Here is a 27,666-nt window from a genome sequence, read left to right on the forward strand (position 1 = left end):
AAATGGGTAGAGATGGTCCGGAAATTGGCCGCTAAAGGCAAAGAAAGACGTGACAAAAAAGCCCAAGAAACTCAATAATAAATTATAATTTTATATATAATTTTTAATATGATAATAAAGTCATTTTTCCTTCAAATATTTGTCTATTTTAATTCAAATTCATCTAGGAATATTTTTTTATAATTTAAACAGTGCAGGTGATGTTTTCAATTTAGCATCGTTAGCGTATACATTACTGTTTGAACAGATTTTACAAAGCCACACGATATTTAGTCATAGAAGAGTAAATAACTGTTTATTGTTTCATGAACCATTCTAACTTAAGTTATTAACCCGTACCATTATAGTAGTGAGGAAAATTTCGATTCGTAGTTCTTTAAAAATCTCTAATTGACACTTCTTATAGATCAACAAAAGTACCAGAAATGAAGCAAAAGTTCACTGAGTTGTAAACCTACAACTGTACGCTTTTTATCCGTCGGCACGTTTTCTTTACTTTTCCAGGACTCTCGAAGCTTCAAACCATAAATTCGTTGTGTAGATCGTTAACCTGCTAGTAAATATTGATCAGTCAATACCATAAGTTTATAAGATATGTTCCATAAGTGTGTCACTCGTTAATGAGAGCTTGTCATGAAGTGACGTAGGTGAAACGTCATAGATTCTCGTAAAGCGACGCCTGGTGAGGCGTTGTCAAAGGCTTAGTACAGACTAAAGAGGATGATGGACTGCAAAACCGAGTGTAGTCAATTCTCACGTCGTTCTTGAACTAGCTCTCATTAAGCCTCTAACATTACGAAGTATGGGTAGTGACATACTTATGGAACATATCTTATAAACTTATGTCAATACTGATATATCGCGTTCGGTTGGGCTATGATAATCAGTGGCTCAGAAACGAGGGGCTAATCACTTCGAGTTTTTTATATTAGCCAAGTAGGGAAAGATTCCGCGGGTTCATCATAGTTATTGCTTGTATGAAGTAGTTTGGTTTTGCTGGTTTTCTAAAGTTGCAGTGTATGGGACTTGGGAGGTGACGGAAGCTGTGGTGGGGTCGTCACCTCCTTGCAGACACGGGCAGTTGGCGCCTTGTGGATAGTACAACCCACACGTATTGCCCCTCAAACGTCGTCGTTCAGACCCTGACTAACCTATTGCACTTCCGGCATCACTTCGAGTTTGCCAGTAAACTTGATAAAGTAAACTAAGATTTCGTGAAAATTACTCGGATCAAACGCTGATGCCAACATTCTAAACGAACTTCTACATTACGTCAAGACTCAGCAGCAGCAAAGATTAGTACACTGAATACAAAGATAATGCGGGTAATCAAGAGTACGCTATGATTACTAAATAATTTATACACGGATAATGAAGAGTGATCCGTCCCTCGGATCATTGATTTATTTATTTACATAAGTTTTTCATATTATAAGTGTGTTTAAGTGTTTAAAAGTAACTTGGGAACGTTGATAAATTTGTAAATCTATTTATTAGAAATTACAGTATGTAATCTTAGAAAATTTTTACAAGATTTCTACGCAATAACAACCTTTTTTTCAAGACTTCTAGTGTTTAACTTCTTCCGCGGCGCTTTTGTACAACAATAGTACAACACTTTGCAGATTTAAAACACAATTCTTTATTAGTTAACAAAAGCTTCTCGCTATAAGAGCTAGATTAGAAATAGAGCGAGAGAGCTCGGAACAGAATAGTTTTAAAACCAAATATTTATATAACAATGTTAGTTGGTTTTTATTTTGTCGTTTCAATTGTAAATATTACGCGTAGCACTGACACCACTTTGTCGAGAAAGTCTCATATGGTTATTCAAATGACAAAAATTCAAAGCCGATACTCGAATTCAAAAGAAGTTTGGAAGGACTACTTTCATCCCTATAAGGTTTAACATTTCATATTAATCCGCCTTTGTTTGTTTTATTATGGGATAGAGAGCCAACTTTTAATTCCATAATATAACTTATGGTATACGAAACCACTTTAAAACATTTTGAACAATGAAATTCGGGTATTTTTGTTTAAATAAAATACCTATTTAAATATAAATAAATAACTGTTGCTGTACAATTTGTTAGTTTCGGAAATTACAGAACCGAAATGTATAATATTTTATTAAAATTTAGTCCCCCCCCCTGCTCGAAGTTTATTTAAAATTTAATTAAAAATAATAACTTATTGTGACTGTCTTAAATGGTTTTATGATAAAGGTAAGAGGAGTTTTATTTAAAATAATTAAGTTCAATTTGTTCACTTACGATTGCGCGGGTAGACAAGTCGGTCTCAAGTATTTGACAATTCTTTGCCATCTATTCGAATGTCCAGGCATATGTAGAGTTTGATTGTTATCAATAATTAACTTATCATTGGCTTCCAAACTCTCCGATTTGACCACTAACGGAAATTCGGTCGAATTTCGCGACTGGCTCATGTTTTTCACGTCTTTCATGTTGCGAGTAAGTTTGCGACTTTTCTTTGATCTTTTGCGATTGACTTTAGCCGAGGTCACTTTGTCTTTCTTATTTTCTTTCTGTTTGATGGCGTGTTCGGCAATGGCTCTCTTCAAGGCAATGACGATATTGACCACAGCCTGCGCTACGTTCTGCGGCGACGCTTCTCTGCTGGATAAAACTGACCAGTCGGCCTCTTTAACGTTTGGTGGTGTCTGTAATGAAAGACAACAAGGGTTAACTATATCGAAAGCTTGTAAAAAAGTAAGCGAGGTAAGTACATACTTCGAAAATCTTCAATGGCACACCAAAGTCTCCACCAGCTGCACCACCGGACGAAATGATTGGAATGACGTAATGATCGTTCCAGATGAATTCCTCGACTTCGTGAGCCGATCCGGGTCCTCCTTCGATGACGATGCAAATATCGAATAATCTGGCGACAACTGATTCCCTTTCTTTGACGGAATCTCCGAGGAAGAGGGTGTTTCCGTAGGGTACAGGTTCGAAACTACCTTCCTCATTTTGAGTAGCTTTTTTAGTGAAATCTTTACTGTCTTTGACGGGAAGAATGTGAAAGATGGGTCCCGTATTTGTCGGGCTTGGAGTTACTGGTGAGCGGGGATTGTTTTGCAAGGCCTCTTCAAAAGCTCGGGCAGTGATATCCCCGGCGCCGTAAAAACCACCAGTTACTACGTTTATGTCCTTGATTTTAGCCAAAGCTTTTCCGATTTCCCTATAAACAATAAATTAAACATTAAAACGCGGTTCTTACAAGAGAAAAGAAAAACAATGTCGTCCATCTTGACTTACTGGCAAATTAATTCGGATCTTTCATTTTGCAAACGACTTGATCCAGATACATAAACGCAAGATTCCAAGACGGGTAAATTCTTTTTCATGAAACTAACGAGATACTGCATTTTGGCTTCCATGGTGGCGTCTTTTGGAGTGACGGACGATGCTGGATCTAATTCCCTTTTCACTCTAGCTTTCAAGGCGCAATTGAACTGATTTCCTTGTGGTTCCTGGTTTTCAAAACCAAGTTTTTCAAAACTGACCAACCTTAAAAGCCGACGTAATCGCCTAAGACCTCTTACCCTAATCATGTCGTTGCCCATTAGCATGGAGAACAAGGCGGGAACGGCGCTGTCGTCGAACTTGATCAAAATGATTTTCTTTCTGTGTTCGCAATAGAAGGCCTGTTGTCGCGACGTCGTTGATTTGAAATAGGCTTCGGACGCGACGATAATAACGGCTCCAGCGTCGTCCACTTTTTCTTGAAACTTTTTCAATCGGTCAAGTTTGTCCGGGGTCAGTGATTCGGATACCATGCTGGTCGTGCTCATTTGGGAGCTCATACGTGCTAATGATCTTTTATTTATCGTAACCCCATCGTCGGGTGAATCGGTACGCGACAATGGCTTTTTGTTCACAGACGTTCCTCGCGTAATAGAGGCGTACGGGGTGGATTCATCCAAAGGTTTGACTGTTTCTCCTTCCGGAATGGTAGAAAGTTCTCGCATAACCGCCCCCGTTGACGTCATACCTCCGAACGATTCGCCATCTTGGACTCCTTCGATTAGCTCCGTTGAACACCAAACTTGGTAGCCCATTTGCTCCAACATTTTCTTGATATCGTCAGCCTTTTTAACGATAGGAAATAAACAGTTTAAAATTACGGTAAAACCCTTGAAATTAATTAAGGCAATTAATATTACAATAAAGTACGTACAAAGATTAGTTGTTTCGGATGAGCGCTAATAGCGACTAATTTCGTTTGGCGTTCTTTCAATTCTATTATATCATCCACAATGCCGCTCATTCTTACCTAGAATCGTATAAACATTATTTACGCGCCCAAAGTATAATAATTTAAGATAATCTTAAAGGGTATAGGCAGCTTTAATTTCATATCATATTTTATATCTTAAAAGGTCTAAAGTTACACTTTCGAGTCTCTAATTTATAAATATCAACTTTTTAAAATAATTGAACAATTAATTCTATACTTAAAATGAATTTAAAAATCGTCAAAACTGAATTTTTACATACCTATAAACTTGCCTACCCAGCGCGTTTTTTAACGTGAACTGAATAAGCGCGGGGAAAACCATGGACCCTTAATCTAGGCTCTATGCAAAACGGTAGTACAGACTCTCTAGGCGCGAAGCGTTTGGACTCTTTGGAGTCGACTCGTGGTTGAGGTTAGTGGGTTACGAGACGTGTATTTTTCTAAGTAATCTTGGACATCTGCTACTTATTTTACCGCGTTAAGTCTTTAACATAGTCTGGCCGGTCCGTGACGCCCAACTGAAGATTTCGTTTCCCCGAGCCCGACCCAAAAACCCTCTAGTGAAAGACAAGTTTCTGACGTGATATACTTGTCTTTACTTTGGTAAAATGGCGGTCTAATTTGAAAAATGGGGATAGAAACTTTATATATTCAAACTTATCTTACAAAATAAATAAAATAAATATTTTTGGATTCTATGAAAGAAATTCTAGCTTTTGTTAAATGAATGAAAGGTTTTTCAAATAAAGCTGCGCGTACCCTTTAATTTGATACGTACAGTTTTCTTTAGCGGGCTAAGTGGAGGAGATACTACGGAACCGAATCGCCTTTGAGAGGAGAAGTTGGCGTAGTTGGGTATCATGTTTAACTGAGCCATCAAACGGTTGGCGATTTGCCTGGAAACGTTCTTGACGTACGTGATGTCCCAGACGCGGTAATCGGAAGTATATCTGTCCGTTTCCGGTCCCTTCGCTTCGCGTTCGATAAGCGAATTAACAACATTAGTTAAACCCGCCAAGTATTAAATTACGCCGATTATAATACGAGAAATTTCGTACTGTGATCAGATTCCACTGGTTTCCAGGCGACGTACTGCGTCGACGCGAACTGAATGGCGAGACACTCCGGTGGCCAATGATCCATGAAGTTGATAGGAATGATGAATTTGTGTAGGACATCCGCTAACTTGACCTCTCTATTTGTCCATTGGGTTTTCCCGTACATGGGTGTAATAAGAGGTACAAATACTTCGCAATTACTAACGGCGAAGTTCAACGAATCTTGCCAGTCGGCACCGGACTTAATTTCGTGTACATCCTAAGAATTCGTGTTCAAATATTAGCCTAAATGACAGAGGTACGCGCTAGCTTATCTTACTTACCAAATACACGCTGAAGCCCAACTTATAAAGCTCTTCCTTTAGCGTCAGTGCGTGTTGGGCGGCTTCGGCCCTAACATAACTGATGAGAATAGGTTTAGCAACATATCCTGAAGGCGATACGTTCGCGCGTTTGTGGTCACCTTTCCTGCTCGAAACAAAACAAAAAAACTCTGGTCAGTCTTTATATAATAGTCCATGAAGATAATTCAAATCTCCATGAAAGTTGGCGGATTGTATTCATGGTAGAAATAAACGTCGCCAATAGTTGCGTACTGTACAAGTTTACGGGTTTTATTTCGAAAAAATGGAAACAATACAGCAAAACGTCACAACCAACGTGGGTATAATAGTTAAAATACAAGCAATTGTTTTCCAATAACGAACGGGAAAAATTGTTAAACATAAAGTGGTCGATTTTCTAGTACATGATCACCTGCAGTATATACAAACAACACGAAAACTTGACGGGACACGTAAGCGTAGCGTACGAGTTTAATCAGGTACTTACGAGAAGAAAGACTTCTTTTTCTCCTTATCACGAAGGTTGAGTGAAATGGGTGATATCGTTGGTGCAGGATCAGTCTCGTCAACGGATGGTGGAAGGGATAGTGTCTGAAAGACTGGAGATTGCCTTCTTTGAGCTCGGCTGTTGACTGGCGGTGGGCACAATGTGTTACTTGTTGGTACTTGGTCGTATAAGACGTTCATGCCGTAAGTTTGAACGTGAAGAGTGTTATTGGTCATAGCGTCAGCGACAGTTAATAGATTTTCCTGTTGACTCGTGACCGGAAAACCCATTTTTTCGATGTATTTAAAGTCGTTCTTCTTCAAGTGTTGACTTTCTTTCAACTGTAAGAAAGAGCAGATGCCTTTAGTATTTATTATTTTAACGGTATTAATACCCTCTGAACACAAATATCTAAGCTTAAATTAACAGTTCTTAAGTCGATATTCTAAATAAAATCATGCAAATTGGCACAGTTCTTAAACTTCCGTCATATCATAAGATCATAAGATATGCTGCATAAGTTTGTCACTGGTTACTAAGAGCTTGTCATGAAGTGACGTAGAGGTCATAGATTCTTGTAAAGTGACGCCTGGTGAGGCGCTGTCAATGGCTTAGACTAAATAGGACCTAGATGAACTGAAAAATTAACCGAGTGTAGTCAATTCTCGCTTGTCGTTCTCGAACTAGCTCGAGCTGTAAGTCTATAACATTACCTACTATAGGTAGTGTCATACCACAGACCAGAAATATATTTCTGGTCTGTGGTCATACTATGGAACATATCTTATAAACTTATGGTCATATGAAAGAGAAAGAATGTAGAATTTCAAGTAAGATCATCACCTCCCAGACCTGGCTTATTTAAATTTAATAACAAACACTGTAAGTGTACTCGTACAATTATTTTATTCGAAACGTAAAACAATTAAATTTTTTAATAGCTTAACACGATGACGACGCAACATCTTCCTCGATGTTTCTTCCCAAGTTATTTGGCTTTACCCTTGAACTCTCAAAACCTGATGCTGACAAGACAAAGATTTCTCTCTTTAGGTTCTGGTCAGTATAACTCTATGGGCGAACTAACGAAGGTAGAAAGGTCATTTAGCCTTTGATTTCAGTACTAAGTGACAGTGATTTTTAGTATATATTACAGGTAATCACTTAAAGGGGGAGGAGGCTTAGAGAAGAGCCAGAATATTTCGTTTAATCTCCAAGGCTATCAAGATTGTTTTTTCTCTCCTCACGCTAACACTTGAAAACAACGTGTATTTCAATCGCAGTTTTTATATATATAACTTTTCCAACTATATATGAAAGTTTTTTTAAGTACTTCAGAGAATCCCGATCATAGATATAAGAAAATCTCCAAATGTCTTCCGTTAGAGGCAATTTTCAAAGGGGAGGGGGTGCAGTATCGGCTGCTTGAGGGAACATCCAGAATGTCGACCCAAAGATGTTAGATTGGACTTCAAAGTTCCCAGTCCCCCACCAAATTTGGTTCGTATTGTTTGAAGCATAACGTCTTTGCTGTCCATAAGATTCTACCAAGAAGTTATATCTAGTATCTCAGAGAGAAGGTATAAATTCGCCAGATTTCTAGCTTTATCTCCAGTCCAAACGTAGGTCCGGAGTTAATCCCCGCCTCTAAATAACAACCAGCATCTCATTGGTTCTTGAAAACTCACGTCAGCGAGACGACGCGAGTGACGAAAATTACAGTCATATTTTCCGACTGAGGAGAGGCGAAATAGCCCGGTCTCCTTTTACGTCTCCCCTTGTATTTTGAAAGAGGAACTGGGACTATGGCGCGCGAATACAAAGGCATCTTATACCTTCTCTCTGAGATACTGATATAACTTCTTGATTCTACTTTACTTCCAACTTTTGAAAAGGTCTATTTGGTGCCTTCTAACATCGCATTGTATCGTTGGCTTAGTAAAAACTGCGGTTTATCTACACATATTTCCTATATCTATCATCACGATATTCACTATGGATACTAAGAAATGTGTCAAAACGTGTTGTAAAGTTATTATTATGACATACATTCAATCTATGTAAAAAAACATCAAAGGCTTGAAATTCCAAAAAGTCCCAAAATAAATATCTATAGACAGACCTCCGTGAAACTATGTTATATAAAATTATAGGATACCCAGCACCGTCGGCACGTATCCACACAAATACTCGCTTCTTCACTACAATATTCTCAGTATTTAATTTTTATGTTTAAGATAACGAAAATAAATTCCAATCTTTACTATATTAAAGTATTGCGTATGTTTTACAATTTTTGTTTCTCCTAAGGTCTGGCGTCTAAGGTCATATGAGATAACCCTAAAATAAACATTCTTAAAATTTTGCAATCGTACGATTTCTAGTTACACCAAGAACCTAACAAACCAGACAGACAGAGGAAACCCATTCATCAAAAATAAAATTGGATTCAGTCTGTTTAGAAATATTTAAAGAGTGTAAGAGATGAGATTAGATCGTTCTGGAAATTGGAAACTGAGTTTGAAAGTCCCAACCAAGTTCCGATACAAACCAATGGATAATACTTGACCTTTAAAGTTTAAAGATCTTAATTAGACCCTTTCCCAGCTTATCCCTGACCAAATTTTGCCACCAACATCCCTGGGACCATTTAAGGCGTTTACTAGAGTCCACTTCATAAGCACACCTAGCCCATATTTAGCATTACTTCAAGCATAGTTTGACATACCAAACGAAACCCCTGACCTATCCCTGACATCATAAGTTCATAAGATATATATTCCATAAGTGTGTTAGTGGTTACAAACTGGAGCTTGTCATGAAGTGACGTAGGTGAAACGTCATAGATTCGAAGTAAAGCGACGCCTGATGAGGCGCTGTCAAAGGCTACAGACTAAATAGGAAGATGGAAGTCCTGCAAAACTAACCGAGAGTAGTACTTCAATTCTCGCTTGTCGTTCTCGAACTAGCTCGAGCTGTAAGTCTCTAGCATTACAAAGTATAGGTAGTGCCATACTTATGGAACATATCTTATAAACTTATGCTGACATTTAAGGATAAAAACCCTTCTTGTTTTTCAATTTTCCAAATACCTAACTTATCCTGCAGGTTATCCAGGTTAGTATACGAACCATGAACGAGGGGGTCTTCACAACATTGAAATCATACGAACCCTAACCAGATTTAAAATAAAAATAAAAAACACCCTTAACACCCTTAATTCCTCGCCGATAACAAAACAAAAATAATAAAGGCGCCATCAGATAAATCATCTCGAAATTTCCTAGTTGCATTTCGTAATCAAGATTAAAAAATAAATCTATTATCCCTCCCCCTTTTTTTCTTTATTTTTATAGTGCTCATCTAGAACAAGATGTTAATCAAATCCAGAACATCCTGCAATTTCGTCAATAAAACAATAAAGGGCATGCAACTTCTTACTACGAGATATTTGTAAAACGATAGATAACACGTCTCTAATTTCTATTTAAAATTATAGAAATAACTTGTTGTGAAATACGAGCCCAGGAAAGAAAGAAAAAACAAAGCAAAGCAAAGGGAAAGTCAAATCTTATCTAAAATGAAAACGGAAAAACCCTCTAGGTCCTTTAAATGAACTAAACTTGAACAAGTGCGTCTGCAAATGACGTACAAGAACCGAACTCCGGAACTTCCGGCGATTCATGGCATACTGTGACTATGACTAATTTCCAATATCTTAAGTTTAAAGATTATCTTCTATAGTCTAGACTTTTAGTTTCAGCTCAGGAAATATTAAAATATTTTGATTTTAATTTGGGATATATTTAATTTAAACTGTATGTATATTTAACTAAATGCTAATATCTTAGCCTAATTTTAGCTTCAGGCATCGTTTTGCATTGGAGTATTTCTGTTTTAATGCATTTAAAACTAATAATAAATGTCATTAAATAATTTTATGAATAAGTGTTATTTAATAGAAGAAGATAAAATCTATAACGACCCAATTTAGTCGACCAATCCGAATTAGGTTTGAGGCATAATATAGCATAAATTCATAAGGTATCTTCCATAAGTTTGTCACTGGTTACAAACTGGAGCTTGTCGTGAAGTGACGTAGGTCATAGATTCTCGTGAGGCGCTGTCAAAGGCTTAGTACAGACTAAATAGGAAGATGGAAGTCCTCCAAAATTAACCGAGTGTAGTACTTCAATTCTCGCTTGTCGTGGTTCTCGAACTAGCTCGAGCTGTAAGTCTCTGGCATTACGAAGTATATTTAGCGTCATACTTATGGAACTTATCTTATAAACCTATGATATAGGCTAGTAATTTCCAGGCAATATTGAACGCTTCACTTTCCCTTACATAATGACTATAAGTGAAAAGGTAATTGTCCCCTTATCGAAAAATATATAAATTTTTTAAATCATGGGTATGTATGAATAATCGGCGCCGGGGGGAAGGAAAACCGGTGGGAAAATGTTACATCATTCCGCGCCGATATTGTAACTTATACAATATAACGATACAATATAAAATTTGTACATTCTTTTCCGTCCCATTCATCGAATCAAAATTTGAACTCAATCTTCTACCCTATTGGCAAAAAGGAAAAATCCACTGTATAATCTATACTTCTGACTCAGCATTTAATAATGAAACGGGCGCCACGTTAGATCGTATCAAATTTAATTAAAACGAATTATTTGATCACGTATCTCGAAATTACGTTTATCAAAATAATTTATATTAATGGCAGCTCCCCGCTTCCGACTGTATCCTTTTAATGATGCGATGCCACTAGTCTTATTATAAAGGTATTTTTCTTCACTCTTGATTAAGCGCGTGAAATTGTGTACGTGCATGCTTTTGGAAGCCAAGAGCACGTGCTGGGTGTGTCGAAATTTAAATTGGGAACATCATTAATAGAGAGTTTCAAAGGCGGATGGAGATTCAGTGAAAAAGGGTTTCTAAGCCGATATCTTTCTGACTTTGCATAATTCAATTCTCCTATAAATAATTGAGAAAGTGGTTTGTTTGTTTCATTTGTTTATTCTTTACGCACGGCAATTCGTTAATTTCCAAATTTAATTAACCAAACTTCATGGTTAATATCAGTAACACTATAAGTTCATAAGATATTTTCACCATAAGTTTGTCACTGGTTACAAACTGGAGCTTGTCATGAAGTGACGTAGGTCATAGATTCTGGTAAAGTGACGCCTAGTCAGAGGCTGTCAAAGGCTTAGTACAAACTAAATTGGACTGCAAAATTAACCGAGTGTAGGACTTCAATTCTCGTTTGTCGTTCTCAAACTAAATGTTGTAAGTCTCTAGCATTAAGAATTAAGTACAGGTATGGTCAGACTTATGAAACATATCTTAGAAACTTATGGTAACACTATAGGTGATTTGGTGGTTGAGTTCTTCTCAAGGTTGGGACAAAGGCGCAACCCCTAGCCATTAATTAACCCTGTTAAGAACGCCCTATTCTTGACCTATAATATCTTAACTTTATGATTAACCCCTAGGCCTACCCTAATTAAGCATCATTTATTGAACGTAAGATTCTAACAAGCCACAACACGCAGATATTTCTATGGGTGAGCCCATTGTCTACATAAATAGACAGGAAACTCTTCCCAATTACCACTCCTTTAAAACACCACCCTATCGTACTAAAAGGGTAATAAAAAGGTAGAAATTACCTGTTCGCCAATAGCGTCTCGAACCTGCCTCAGACTCGAATTTAATTCAATGAAAATGAAACCTAGATGCTCTTTTTCGTCAGCTACGACTCCGACCCTCGTTTTTTCTGAAGAGAGAAAAAGAGTGTGATGTCAGGAAATTACCTAAATTGATCATTATATTAAAACGAAAGGGTGTAGTTTATAGATAAAGTGTTGCTAGTCCATATATTATGAATAATTAAAATTTTTGATTTGAAAAAATGCGCGTGACGTCATCACTTACCGAATTGTTTTCGTAGTATAACTGCGTAGTGTTCGGTTACAATTTGATCGATAGGTACCTGCCTTTCTTGGTCTTTCGAAATCGGCCATCTTGAAAAAAGAAAATTGTTTGCCAAAATTAGGTTTAAGTACAATTTTACAAATAACTTAATTAATTACAAATTGTGATATAGTTATATTATCTAGCACAAGGTGAAGGGTCTCTAATAACTCTCAGGTGTCCCCTAGTCTCTCTTCAAATAGCTTTAAACCATCCTGTATATTCTATAATCAGTCTACGAAGAATTGTCAAATAGTTTCAACCTTCCTTTAAAAGCTACATTCCGCGACTTCCGCCTGGTTATTTGAATCTTTAATTTCTTTGTAAAAAAATCATACTACAGGAATTATGCAATAAAGGCGATCTTTAGTGAGGTAATTACATAAGAAAAATACGTCAGTGTATGTAAATGAGAGGATGAGCAGATCAATCCAGGAACGGTTACGTCTTTTCATAAGTTGATAAGACAGGCTCCGTAAGTTTGACACTTACACTGATCTGAAGTTACTCTCTTAAATTATTTTCTATTCTGAAGATATATATTCTTTATATTTAAACTAAGCCGTCATCCCTTTTTTTACATTTTTGGGCGCCCCTCTATGGAATATCAGCAATAATAAATATTAACAAAATTTTCACGGACATTATTCCTTCCTTTTACAACTTAACAACCATTTTACAAAATGGCAGCGGATTGCAAAAAAAATCTTTCTTAATGAGTACCCTAACTTCCCTGCGAAATTTCAGTTTGTTTGGTAAAGCAGTAGTTGATTATGAAATCAATCTCGACTTCAATTTATATCGATATACATGTACATAGTTAAAAAAATTAACATAAATGACGACACAATGAACAGAAATTAAATTAAAGCTAACTCTTTCCTTATATAGATCTAGACTTTATTTCGGTTTGTTTTAATTTTAGCATCCCTAGTTCCTGAAACCATTCTAGGTAATTCTCATTATAATCCGAGCAAATGTTTTTTTCCTTCAACGTAAAATTTATTTTCCTTTAACGGTTACGCAATACAGTTTTTGTCTGATCTGGTAACCACGCCTACGAATATATAATTTATCATTCCCACGCAAATGCATTCCCAAAACACCCAAACCTTTGTCTTTTGAACTTATTTGGAATTTAACCAAAAATATATAAGAAATAAATCATAAATAAAATTTAACCTACACATTAGCTTTTGTTTTAAATTGAAATACCACAAAAAGTTAACGAAGATGAAAAACTGAAATGCACGATTTTGAATAACGCCAAGTCTTCAGAAATTAAAAGGTTATGCAATAATTGTTTCTTTTTATTGTATTGTGTTTATAAAATATTGAAAAATGTTGGAACTGAGCGTCGATTGAAGCAATACTGAAGATAATATGAGCCTTCAAGATAACTTATATGACGCTATGGGTACGGTTAGCAGAAGTTGAATTAGAGAGTGAAATAAATTCATCACGTGGTATGTTGTCCAATGGACTAGGCTAATAAATAAGATGGTGTCCCTGGACAATTGTCCACTTTAAAAATTAGCTGGGTTCGTTTAAAATGTAAATGCTTGGTGTCTACTGACCATGTTGCCACGTAATTACTTAAAAACATTCCGAAGTTTCACCATTTTAAGTGCCCAATTTCCAGTTATTTAATTAAAACTGTTTTGCCTCCACTGGTCATATGCTCAGTTTTTTAATTAAAACTGTTTTGCCTCCACTGGCCATATGCCCAGTTAAAACAAATTATTATATCTCAGCCTGCAATGGACCAATACAATTTTGTACCCCTACGTCATCTACTTGACACTGACAGTCAAGGCCGAATATAGACTTAAGTATAATTAACTGCCACTTTGCATCAAACACGTGTATTTATGTTGAACATTTCATAATATTATCATATATTACAAATTTATTTGAAATTTTCTTTGTCGCGAATCAACGGTTTTTCCTTACTACAAAATTTCTATGAAGTTTGAAACTCAGATAAAAGAAAAAGAAGAAAAACCATCTGTCAAAGTTGCGTTTTGTTGTGACTGAATGAACGTAAACGTAAGTACGTAACAAGAGACTCAACTGCTTTTTTTTATCAATAAAACAATAATACATAACATGGAAGTGTCTAGAGTGAGGAGTCGAACACTTTTTTCCCCAAGCTAAGTCAGTCTTAAGTTTCATATCGTAATTTTTATAGCTTAGCTTTATAGCGGGAAGTTTCGCAATAGTAATGGACCACCCCTCTATCTCGTGTCGAATCCCACGCTAATTTAAATCCACAATATAATAACAGTTAAAGAAATTCCTCGAGGAAAGATAGAATCAAGATTATTGCAATCTGTTACGTGATTTTTCGCGCCTAATAAAATAGCGGGAAAATCCGGGGTTTTACGCGGGAAATTTTTTGCACCCAACCTTAAATGCACCTATGATCTAAAGAATGTGAAAGAAATAGACAAAGTATTGCAAGGTATAAAAATAAACACATAAGTTTACAGATAGGAACTTTGTATCATTTAAGCGCATCCTTGAAATGGTTGAATTTTGACATAGGAAACCATTTATTTTAATAAAGGAAAATTACACATTCCAAGGTTAATAGTCTAACTTAAACTATACGTACGAGTGACAGGCAACCAGGCGTGAACTAAGAGAATTTTTTGCTTTTATGTCAATGTTTTTGAAAATTAATTTTTATCCTGGTATTTGTATTTATATTTATATTAAGGATGAGCCGGAATTATAAGCAACCAATTGGAACGTATAAAAATAGGTAGCCTACTTTAATTTAAACAGGGAATTTTTAACGATTTCGTAATGCAGGGCTAATTTTGAAAGTCGTTAATTCTTTACATAGCGTTAATACAAACGTTTAATGTACACAATTGTAGAATTATTTATCTCCAACCAAGGCGAAACGTTTTTTATTTTTCAATTTTGATGGTAATTACAAAACGGGTCTAATTACACGAGTACATAATTAATGCATTATCCAGTTTACTCAAATTGGGGGTATTTAAATAGCCCGGGGTTATCGCAGCGACCTGCGGGAGACTGGTGGAGGAAGGGCTGAAAGTTAAATTCTTTTAACTATAAAATTGATCGTATTATTTACAAATTTGCTCGATTAAAATTTTAATATATCTATGTAATTTTATAGCTTGTCAATCTTAATTAATCAATAAAGTATTTAAATTTAATTTTCTTATCAGAATAGCTATAGGGTACGCTAGTTAATTACATAGTCTATGAAAAACCGTTAGACACCTGTTACGGTATTATGATTGATAACTTTCTCAAACAGTAATAAAGAAGCTTAAAATGGATAAACTAATTTCCCTATTTGACTTAATAAAATTTCGTAATCAATCTGTATAAATTTGAAGCCCAATTAATTAAATAAAGCTGTTTCAAATTTCAAAACTTGCAACCCACTCCAACGCCCCCTGCCGCCCAAACTCCAAATCATGAAAAGCGGGGGAAAATTATTTATGACGGTCTCCTTAAACAATGCAGGGAAGACGCGTTTCCAAAGTGATGCTAATTTTGGATGATTTAATTTAATTTAGATCAGTGTTTCAATCAAATCTATTTAATAAACGTGATTAGGAGTGTTGTGGCAACAAGGAATAACAAAAACTTCACAATTATCCATAAAAATTTCGCGATTATAAGCTTCGTAAAGTTTGACAATAGTCTGGAAAGACACACATCGGGACGATCGGGTAACACAAAGGCAACCCTAGTTAGTACGAGCACGGAGAACAATAATGCGCCGGACGTTCCGCAGGACCGGCATTTTTTTTTTTGAGACGGAAAATTTCATCAACTGTGGATAACCTCAACAAGACTTCAAGGAAGACAAGGATTAAAGATCAAAAACTTTGCGATTATAAGTTTCGGAAACTTTGACAATATTCTGGTGGAAGACATACATCGAGTAAAAATTTTAATCCTAAAACGAGCCCGGAGAACTAAAGTTTGCCGGAAGTTCCGGCGGCAGGACCATCACCCACCATCTTTATTGGAGTTTACGGGAAATTTCATCAATTGTGAATAACCTCAACAAGACTTCAAAGAACCCAAGGATTAAAGATAACCTCAACAAGACTTCAAGGAAGGCATGGATTAAAGATAATGGACCAAACGTAAGCCTAAATTTAAAGCATGATTTATTTATTTTGGGGGCTTTGTCGTTAAATTCCTTAAGCCTTGGTAAGCTTGAATCCCGCCAAATTCCCCCCCTCGCTGCGAGTAGGGGGGAAGCAGCCCGCGAACGGAGCACAGCAGAGAAGACGTTATGGTAGGAGAAGCGAGGAGGGGGGAATTTGGCGGGAAGAAGCTAGGGAACGGAGCACAGCAGAGAAAACGTTACAGTAGGATAAATTATTAACAAAGAGCCGTTAAACTTTCATCGACGTAAATACTAATAAAAAACCATATTATATTAACTAGTAACATAAAGGCAATTTTACAGTAAGAATTTATATAAATGAAGTAAATGTCATCGCACAATAATGACGTCAATTCTAAAGAATTCTTTTATTGTTGTTGGATGATTTGATTTTGGGGTCTTTTTGACCAGTGGTTGGTGGTCTGAGTCATAGGGCAGAATGGATTGGGGAAGGGGGAGGGAAAGCCTTAGGTTATTTTTCCCTCTCAGAAAAATTCGAGCAGGGGAAACGGTTTGCTACTTTCTGTTGATGCCTGCCTAGGGTGGGGTGAATTTAAAGGTGCGTTGCGCGGGTTTATCATCTATCGTAAAGTGTTTAGATTATCTCTTTTTGGGAGGGGGGGGGGGACGTTGTTCATTGACGCACGCGTTGGTATAAATTGTTATCACTCGACTTAAGAAGGACTTGAAAACTTTCGCCCGAATCTTGATTTTTAGTTTTTTTTTCTTTTTTTTTCTACAAGAGTACAAACGTTTTACTACATTCCATCAAAATTTCCCAATTTCCGTTTCAACGACCCCACCCCCCTTTTAACTCTACCGCCGGATCTAATACGATATTATACCAGTAGAAGCTCATGACTTAGAGTAAACAGCTGATCATCAAACTTAGCTACGACAAAAACCATATCTTTTTATGAATAATTAATTGACTTGTTCTGGGAAATATGTACTCAAAGCGGCAGGGGGGTACTTTCAACTGTATTAGGTTCAATGTAAAGATAATATACTAAGTAAATTTTGAAGGTCTTGGAAAATCCAGTGAATCAGAGTTCATATAAACATGGAAATCCTTGAAATGGGAAATACAACTTTGTGAGAGAGAGGTTTAGTAAAATTCAGGGAAATTTGTCAGGTTTGAGTAAGTTTGGTGTAAAGATGTTTCTTCAAGTGTTAGGTGATCTTACACATGAAAATATAACTGAAATACATACATAGCTTTCAGACTAGGAGTATTGATACCATTTACACCAGGAGGCGATTCTACTTGGTACTGCGCATTGTCTGACAAGTAGAAAGGCCTCCTGGAGTGTAAATGGTATTAATACTCCTAGTCTGAAAACTACGTATTAAGTTATTAACAAAAGGCTGTGGGGAATTTCATCCAATTTACTTCAAATTATAGGTTTTCTTTAGACACGTACGGTTTTAAACTGTTATTAATTTTCAACGCATGTCGCTTAATTTCTAATCGTTTTACAAGATGACAATTTGTATATTTTATTAACCCCCCCCCTCAACTTAAAACACGTGTCCTTAGGGTGAAAACTATATCAAAGTTATCTATTTCGTCCTTCAGAGTTAAGATTTAAAGAAAAAAAGGTTTTGGGTTTTTCCTCTAGATAAGAAGGGCTTAGGAACAAGACTTGAACAGTTAGAAAGTTAAAAATAAACCTGGCTAGCAAAAATATCTCTGTAAAAGTGATGTGATGCTTGATTCGAAGCAGAGAAATTTTTTTTGGCTTTTTTTTTCAAGTTTTAAAACTATTTAAATTTGGAGATGGGCGGGGCTCTCGAGTGTGTTTTTTGTTTTTTTTTTAAATTCTAAAATTTAGAAACAAAACTTTAGCAAAAGCGTTAAATTCCTCCCTGGTTTTTAGAAAATAATAAGTTTATAAATTTAAGAAACTAGCATTGAGGCGGAATTCCTGTTCCACCTTTAATATTGTCCTTGAATAGTACCTACGATTTAAAATACGAGAATTCCAATATATAGGATCGAATCAGATTGAACTATATACAGGGTGTTTCTGATAAGCCTGGTATTCATAAATTAAGGGGGATTTTCTTTGGGAAATCGATTTTGAGTCGAAAATGTAACTTCTATCTCCATTTTGACACAAGGGACACTGTTTTCTAGTTATGATTTTTTTTTCGTGTTTTATGGATGACCCCTTATTTGAATTAGAAATCAGAAACACCCTGTACACTCTATTAATCTCTTTTGAATAGATTTCAATTATACATAGATTTTTCTACACCTAATTTAAAAATTAGATAACACCATTAAAGTTTTTTCCCACGATATAATCCTATCTTATACCAGTCCAGATGTTCTTGATTGACACAACGAATGTTTTGTACACTGTGCGTGCCTTTAGATTCTAACTTTAAAAGGGTATCATATTTTATGGGCGTAAAGCCAGGGTAGAGTTTGAAGTAAAACGTTTGTAAAAAACGTCTATCCTGAAAAGAATCAACCTTGAATCGAGCTCGCTAATAAAGAAATTTTGGCTAAACCGCGCTGAGCTGCACTGAGCTTCTTCTCAAACATCAAACCGAGGTGTTTATTACTACTTATTATTATTTCCTATTCAAATTTGCGAATACTTAAATTCCCCATAAATAATAAGTGAAATAATTAAATTCCCATAAATAATTAAGTGAAATAATTAAATTCCCCATAAATAAATAAGTTAAACAATTAAATTCCCCATAAATAAATAAGTGAAATAATTAAATTCCCATAAATAATTAAGTGAAATAATTAAATTCCCATAAATAATTAAGTGAAATAATTAAATTCCCATAAATAATAAGTGAAATAATTAAATTCCCATAAATAAATAAGTGAAATAATTAACTATATTACACGTACCGCCCACTAAGCAGTAATCTAAAATTAACATAACTTTCACCCCACCCAATCCATAATCTAAAATTAACATAACTTTTAAATTAAATTAAACATGACAAACATCGCGAGCTTAAGAGTGAATACCCCCTTCCTTACTCGAATACAAAGGAGCAATTCCTAGAAGTCGAGAATTATAATTAGATTCTACACTGCATGCGTGCACGTGAAATCATCACACAGAGAAAAAGGCGCGAAATAAGATATAGAAAGGTTTAGAATTATAAATTGCGCCTTTTTCATAATTCTACTGTATAACATACTTAGATGCTACACTATAATTCTTAACCTATCTAATTTAATAACAAAAAAAAAGATGGCGCGCTAACCGGACCTAATTAATGTTAATTTATAATTAAGACAGCTTGGTGTCTGTTGAAATATAATTATTATTATTTTTTTAAGAACTGTAATGTTGTCATCACGTAACCTTGATAATAATTTCTTTGGTTAACCCCCTGAATATTATATTACGTAGGCGAATATATATCTAACAAGCCTTGTCTACGCGCAATGTGCAAAAGGACACAGATAAATACTATGTTCAATTTAAAATGGAAATTAGATCGAGGGGTTGGATACTCTGTCTTACAAGTATTTCTAGCTTATTTCTGACGAGATTGTGTGTATATAAGAATTAATTAGAGCGTTTTGTTTAATATTAAATGGCTTTTAAATTCCTAAATTAACATTATTGAAACATTTAAATAATATTCTTCAAATATTAGATAACCGTGTCCAACCCCTCTAATATACCATAAAATATTAACCACCTATTTTTTGAAAGAAAAGTAAAAGGGGGTAACGCCCTTTCGGCATATTTCTTTGAAATATTATTTTCTTCTTAAATATGGTAATTAAACAGTGTGGAAGAGATATAATTATAATTATTTTGAATGGGAATTCCAATATTTCCATGCAACGGAAGAAGTTTAAATTCTTAATTTTAGAGCATGAAACTGTAGGTGTAAATTAGTACCCAATTGGGTAATGAATAATTAAGGATAGTACAAAATTAATAATATTGGCGTGGGTCTATCTATGTACAGGGTGTTTCTGATAAGCCTGCCATAAATTAAGGGGATGTTCTACTTCTTTGGAAAATCGATTTTGAGTCGAAAATGTATAACTTCTATCTCCATTTTGCCACAAGGAATGATTTAGAGTTATGGTTTGAAGGAGTGTTTTAGGGATGACCCCTTAATTAAATTAGTAATCATTGTCCTTCAGTTTCTTAATTAAATAGGTTTTACAAGCGTTTGTCCACCACTTATTGTTTTAAATTTTGCATTATCTTTAATTACTAAATTACGCAATTAGATGATAATTGATAACGACTGGTAAAATCAAGGAGTCAAGGACATGTTGCTTAATTGTATAATTGATAAATGTACAGTCTCCCAGCCAATTTCATAGGCCTTGCTTCTATATGGGGATTTCCAGACAAAACAAATAACAATTTGATCTCTACCATACTGTTTTTGTAATAAACATACCTCTAAATCCCCCTAAATTAGATCAAATATTTGGCGACCTACGTACAACTCGAAGCTCCTAAGGGTGTAAATCGTTTACTATGACAATCCTTATAGATTATGTCAACTTATTTTTGAATGACTTGACTATACTATAGAGCTTGATGCAGGAAGCTACGCTCTTTTTTTTTAGTTTTTTGAAAATAGACGTGAGTCATTTTAAACGAGAAGGTTTCTATGCCCATAGACCGGAAAGGCCCTTTTTCTCTTACGCTTTTAACTTGGTTATTCTTCCACGCATTCCTTAGTTATAAAACAGCGTAAAAACCACTCACCCAACCCTGAAATTGCTGCTATGCTATTTATATAAATGTTTTGATACTATTTTTCCAAATAATAATATGTTTCAATATTAAAGGGAAAGTGAGTTTTTTTTTGGTTACGTATCAACATAAGTTTATAAGATATGTTATAAGATAAGTATGACACTTCCTATACTTCGTAATGCTAGCTAGAGACTTACTGGGAGCTAGTTCAAGCGAGAATTGAAGTCCTACACGCGGTGGTTAATTTTGCAATCAATCTTTCTATTTAGTCTATATTAAGCCTTTGACAGCGATTCACCAAGCGTTGCTTTACGAGAATCTATGACGTCTCACCTACGTCACTTCGTGACAAATTCTCAGTAGTAACCAGTGACAAACTTACGGAGGAACATATCTTATAAACTTATGGTGTCAATAATAGACGTGTTTTGGTGGAATTTTTATCCAGGGTTTTTTGATGAAAATTTTATTTAAAAAAAATCAAGGCTATTAATTGAAATAAGTTATTTTAAAACCCCTTTTTGAATTTTTTCTAAATCGGCTCATATAGGTTAGAAACCCGAGGGTCTAATTACTCTCTCAGACTACCTGTACACCAATTAACAAATACAAATACAACTGCAAATTAATGTCGAGTGACTAGCCCCCTCGTAAAAACGTCAATAATTCAATGGTAATTAAGGCTAGTTTTAATTAATTGAAGATTTTCATATCTCCTGACAAATTAAGTTTAATTAAGTTAAAAATTGTCCCCGAGCGTTAGAACCTTTATATTAGAAAGAATATTCATTAATTTTAACTAAGCGTTTAAGCCTAATAAATAATTAATTTAAAATTTGGCATCTCCACTGTGGCACTGACAAAATCCCAACTTTTTAAACATTTTCTAAAATATATATTAAACAAATACCAATTTTGAAAACTCGAGCTTAACACGCATACAATCAACACATTTCATCCTCTCTTTAAAATGTTACGCAAATTCTGAATACATATTAATAATTTCGACATTAAACTTATAGTGTACATTTAAAATTGCACCCAATAATTCTACACTTACATTTACATTGAAAAGTCATATGACACGATCTCATTAATCAAAATCAAGTAATCAAGATATATAAAAAAATCTAATCGAAATTAAAATCTGTACAATAAAAAAAAAACAGAAAAAACCTCCGCGTCACCCAATTGTCCAGGAGATAATTCAAATACTTAATTAAAGACTGGTTTAATTATAATTAAAATAACAAAACATACAGGTAACAGACAGGGCAGGATATTAACCAAATATTTTATTATATCGTCCTACTTGTCCGGCCAAGCGTAAAAACCAAAAGGAAAGAGGGGGAGGAAGAGCGTAAAAATATCCATATATTTTTAAACTTGTTTTTTCCGAGGGGGTAGTTACGTTTTTTTTTTTAAGTGAAGACGGAGATAGGCTTAGCAATTTCATGGAACTCGTTTTTTACCGTCAAATTTTAGGTCGTAAACCTCTAATTAGAACGACAGGTAAAAGTGAAGCTATTTTAATAATACAAAACCCCCCTCCCCTCTCCCGAAACTAATTTAATTTGGGTGACAAGATGTTATTTAAGAAAAAGGATACGGTGGTGAAATTACAGTTTAAATGATTATTTAATTTGATAAACGTAGAATTGTTTTTTTATAACCTGGACCCAAACCAAAATGGCCGACATAAATTATAATTTAACTCATTTCTCTACTTTTTGGAATTCTGTATATAAAAAGGGTTAAAATGATAAGTTAATTTGAAAACAGTGTTTTTTTAACCTGGACCGAGAACCAAAATGGCCGACATTATTTTTTTCAATAATTTATTTACTACTAATCTCTCTACTTGAAAAAGTGATTGAAATGAAATAATATGGTTTTGTTTTGGAATTCTGTACATGAGAGTTAATTTGGACACGAATTGACCCTTGACCTTGGCTATGATATACGCTTATCAAACTTTTTTTTTGATTTTTTGAGTATTTCAAGTTTTTTTTTCTTGTTTTAAGATATTAATTTTTAAAGATATTAAGTTTGTTTGTGGTTTATCCTAACATTTTTGAAATTTGAACCCCCTCCCCCATCTCACCCCCTTCCTAATAATTAAAGGGATAGTGAACCTAACATCCGCAGATAAAAAAAGAAGATAAAATTAAAATTAGAAACTTACCCGTGCTTGGTTAGGAAGCAAAAATTCCCGGATAAGGATGGTACTTGTTTAAGAATTCGATTCCGGAGTTCTTCCGCCAGTACCAAACTGAATGATAGTCTTTTTTCGAGTAAAACCGATCCCAATATGACCGGGACGCACGCCGAGTTCAACATGGTCGTCATATAACTGGACGTAGTTGAAATTGAATCGTCTCTAGTGTGTAAGGTACTCGAGCAACACGAAGAAGTTGATGAATTTAAAGTCCCGCTGTTGTAATAACTGGCTCCGATACCTCTCTCGTCCACCATCAAAACTCCTAACACGACGCTTCCGGCTTCCCTATTGGACAGACGGTAATCGTCCGCGGATAATGTCAAAGTGACGGGTCGTCTAGCTGGCATCGTCGTGACCGTGGTGGACGGGGACATACTCTTATTACTTAAATCACTGTTTCTTTCGTCGTTAAGCGCGGAGAAGCCGTTTTGACGCGACGACGACATCGTTGTTGTCATTTCAATCGTGGGCATCCTTCTAAGATGGCAAGACGCGCTCCCTTCTTTCATCGCCTCCGCCCCGTTAAAGTCCCACTCCTTATCCACAATAGTCTATTTAAAACTAACCACCCTTTGTCACACTTAACCACGCACGCACCAGCAACAATTAGTTAGTTGATCGAAACGCGAACAGTAAATTTAAACTCAATTTCTCTACCGGCTTTATTAGTAAATATTACTTCTGGAATTATTTACTACATACCGATACCGATTGAATTGGGTTAAAAATTTATCTCCAGCCTCAAACGTCAGCTCCGCACCGCTCCGAGTCCTTATTCCAACTGAGCTGAAGCTCTCGAAGCAGTTCACTGCTTTAAAAGCTGTTCGAAGTTCCTCTCGAGTCTCGACTGTTGATTACTCTCTGTAGTTTCCCTCCGCCTGTACAAAAGTTATTCAACGGTTGGTTGGTCCGTCGTGCTGGGAACCGACTAAGTTGTGACGTCTGTTAGTTGATTATAAAACTTGTATAGTGGGTTTTCTTTCCTGATTATTTTCACGGTTAAACGAAACGCCAATAAATATTGTATTTACTTGAATTTTACGCCGAAAAACTGGGGAAAAAATTCCCTGAGTGAACTTTGACCCGGGGATTAACCTCGATACGATTACTTGTTATTATTTGTTGGCTCTGCATGGGGATGCGCCTTCGCTATTTGGTGTTAACTTGTCAAGTGTTGTTTTATAGCGCCATAAGTCCCCTTTTTATTTAAAGATAACTTTGGCTTGTCACGTGACGCGTTTCTTTCGTTCCCCCCTTTTCCGATGCAAGGAGTGTTAAGAGTACTGACTTGCAGCAGTAGAATCCGTCTCTTTCTCTTTGCTTTCCTCCCCATCCCACTACAATCTTGAGCTTCCGGATGGACTTTGCGTGATTATTGAATGATCAAATGATTGCAGCATAAGAATTTTAACCTTTTCAAGGGAAGGTGAAATGTGTGTATGGAACCCGCGTTTTGGAGCATAGGTATAGATAGTGTTTCTTAACGTTAACTGCGCATGCGCTTCAGCAGGGTTGCCAGTAATTTGTTATTAGAGCAACCTCCTGCGTGCAGGTTTGGAACTGAGTGATAATTACTGAATCGACACAGAAAACTACAAACTTTATTGGTATTTGGTAGACTCATAAGTTTATAAGATATGTTCCGACACTACTTATGCTTCGTAATGCTAGAGATTTACAGCTCGAGCTAGTTCGAGAACGACAAGTGAGAATTTAAGTCCTACACTCGGTGGTTAATTTTTGCAGGACTTTGACAATGCCTCACCAGGCGTCGCTTTACGAGAATCTATGACGTTTCAGATATGTCACTTCATGACAAGCTCTCAGCATGGACAAAGCAATACTGAAGGACCGATGGCAGCCCAGTCTGAGCGACTAAACAACCACTGTTAAGCTTACTTCCCCTTCTCAGCCCAAAATAGAGGGAGTTTTGAAAATACTGAGTCAAATCCCGGAAAAATCTACCGCCATCTAGAAGGCGAATTAACAAGTATTGTTCAACTTTCTCCCTTTGCCATCGGTCCTTCAGTATTGCTTTGTCCATGCTCACTCAGTAATCATTGACAAACTTATGGAGCATACCTTATGAACTTATGATGTTATCTGTTCATTATCATTCGATTAACTTCATCGTATGTTTTAGAAAGATTTTTGATTCCGTCGCGTTTCGCCTTCCCTTTTGAGTTGCGCGTGTTGAAGAGGAGGTAACTTATTGTAAAATTAAAAGAATAAAAATTAACAACAACTGGTATGTAGGGATAGAATTAGAATCACGCCTCTTGACATGTCAGTAAAATCGACGTAATTTTATGGATCTACCTATGAAAAACTGCGCGGTGTATATATCGTACACGTTTCGTTAAAATATTATTTATCGTACTGTTGAGGATAAATTTGGGGAAAAACCGGATTAAAGGCGTACGTTATTCCTGTCTAGCGCGAGATTACAACTGGCTGACGTCCACGTTTTCAAAGTCCGCGTCCGCAATATTTAACAAAAACTACAAATAACACGTTCGTTCTTCCATTCCTGTTACGCAATCTTTACCTGCCAAAATTTGATGAATTGTTTAAAAAGAACTTTATTATTATTATTATTGTCTTCTATTAGCGCAATATCAATTAAACTTACTAATAATGTAATTTTACGTCATTTTTCAAAAGCCCAATATTTTCCTCGGTTGACAAAGACATAAAGGGTGTTTCTGGTAAGTCTGATAATTAATTAAGGGGGATGTTCTTAGGGAAATCGATTTGGAGTCGAAAATGTAACTTTTATCTCCATTTTGCCACAAGGGACACTGTTTTAAGATAAGATTTGATAGTGTTTATGAATGACCCTTAATTAAATTAGAAATTATTGTCTAAATCAGTTTCTTAATTAAATTGAAGGGGTCATCCGTAAAATACTCTGGACAATCTTAACTTGAAAACAATGTCCCTTGTGTCAAAATGGAGATAGAAGTTACAATTTCGACTCAAAATCGATTTCCCAAAGAACATCCCCCTTAATTTATGCCTGGCTTATCGGTAATCTGACCCCACCGACCAATGCCATGCTTGAGGTTAGGCTTAGCTCGCTTATTGATTAGGTTAAGGGTTCAATGGATCGTCAGATTATCGTTTTCTACTAGCCTTGATTGGGAGCAATTAAATTTGACACAAATGTTTTTAGTAATAAACTGCTAATCAACATAAGTACAGTACTCCGAGTTAAGTGTGTGGTATTTTTGGGAAGGTGCTTGATTACGCAACAATTATTTTTTATTTTTTTAAATTCTTGGAAAACCGTGCTATCGAAAAATATTGTAAAACTACGGCGGCTGTGTCGCGTCTCATTGATCTTCTTTCTAACCTCTCTTAAAGATAAAACCACAGATTTCGCATTTCACTATCGTGTATAGTATAATTCTTTTTACTATAGATAATGACAGGAATTCATAGATTTCTTCGACTTGGAATCTTTTTACTTGCCATTTTCTTTGCCTTTCTGCTTGAACTAAAGGGGAGGAGTTGTAGAAACCGTCACCTCTGACGTCACGCCTAATATACTTGAACTTAGATATTGCGTCGTGTGAACGAGTAGACCTGGGTTCAATGGTTGTCTTATATATGTGGCTAGGGATAGATTTAATTTTAGAAGTAGGAATGGAGAACGGTTAGTATTTATTTCAATCCGACTCATAGCCCAGTACAGAGCCCCTCCAACACGTAACGAAAATTTTAAATTATCCTATTGGTTGACTTAAATACGTTTAGATGACGTTGCTGACGGGGACGGCGAAAAATACAGAGGTAATTCCTTTTTACCTCTGTCTCTATGACCCGCCTCTTCTTCCATACCCCCCCCCCGTCCCTTGGAAATCGGTCCGGGACTTTGACGCGCGCCCAGACTACTCTGTTCTCCGTTTCTACTTCTAAAATTAAATCTATCCCTGATGTGACTAACCAATGGCACGAGAGGAAGGAGGAGCGGACGGTTTAAGCCCTTCCCCTTACCTTCAATCAGATATTAGTGTGGGATCTATGACTTCTTAAAGATTCCAAGTAGAGGATATCTATATATTCCTGATAATAACCATACTAGCTTACAATATTACTTGTAATTGAAATTTAACAATGCAGCAAATAAGATAGTCGACTTCTGACGTACATTTTTTTCTTTTATTTGTCTCTCTTTAAACCGGGAGTCTCTTAAAACTTTTGTTTGAATTTACTACGACATGCAAATTTAACAATGCAGCAAATACTCCATTTCTGACGTCAATTTGACTTTTATTTCTCCATTGATATACTACGAGTAACAAAAGCCTATTTTTCTCTAAATAAGTAAGGGTGGTAAGGATATTTGATACGAATTCGCTTCCTTTATAATGGGCGGTATATTTATCGTAGACGACCGTATTTAGGCATTAT

General features: G+C 35.8%; 1 protein-coding gene and 1 long non-coding RNA gene across 3 annotated transcripts in view; one reads left to right on the top strand and one right to left on the bottom strand.

Annotated features, from left to right (window-relative positions):
* Positions 1-1,473: 1,473 nt before the first annotated feature.
* On the bottom strand, positions 1,474-24,269 carry LOC149717449 (uncharacterized). Its single transcript, XM_089838863.1, has 12 exons — positions 23,215-24,269; positions 12,108-12,196; positions 11,843-11,949; positions 6,153-6,493; positions 5,645-5,789; positions 5,322-5,580; positions 5,042-5,235; positions 4,204-4,299; positions 3,569-4,114; positions 3,282-3,496; positions 2,754-3,204; positions 1,474-2,683 (listed from the first exon to the last, which is right to left on the bottom strand). Exons 1-12 carry the CDS (start codon positions 23,757-23,759, stop codon positions 2,273-2,275), a joined length of 3,399 nt encoding a protein of 1,132 aa, XP_089694989.1. The 5' UTR covers positions 23,760-24,269; the 3' UTR covers positions 1,474-2,272.
* Positions 15,082-27,666, top strand: part of LOC149717450 (uncharacterized) — a 208,973-nt gene continuing 196,388 nt past the window's right edge. The window contains exon 1 of one of the 2 annotated variants that reach the window (XR_016366820.1): positions 15,082-16,288. This is a non-coding gene — a long non-coding RNA (uncharacterized LOC149717450). The remainder of the gene's footprint in view (positions 16,289-27,666) is intronic. The other variant, XR_016366819.1, reaches the window with a different exon arrangement.

This window comes from Phalangium opilio, unplaced genomic scaffold, assembly GCF_054372755.1.
Source record: "Phalangium opilio isolate 3A_F unplaced genomic scaffold, DU_Popi_V2 ptg000003l_1, whole genome shotgun sequence".
Taxonomy (NCBI): Eukaryota; Metazoa; Arthropoda; class Arachnida; order Opiliones; family Phalangiidae; genus Phalangium; species Phalangium opilio.

Excerpts from the sequence above, each read along its gene's own strand:
- LOC149717449 (XM_089838863.1), bottom strand. The coding sequence starts at position 23,759 with ATGAAAGAAGGGAGCGCGTCTTGCCATCTTAGAAGGATGCCCACGATT. Across the intron at positions 12,197-23,214 it reads TGCTTCCTAACCAAGCACGG|ATGGCCGATTTCGAAAGACC; the intron begins GTAAGTTTCTAA and ends TCTTTTTTCAAG. Across the intron at positions 3,497-3,568 it reads TGGGCAACGACATGATTAGG|GAACCACAAGGAAATCAGTT; the intron begins GTAAGAGGTCTT and ends TTTGAAAACCAG.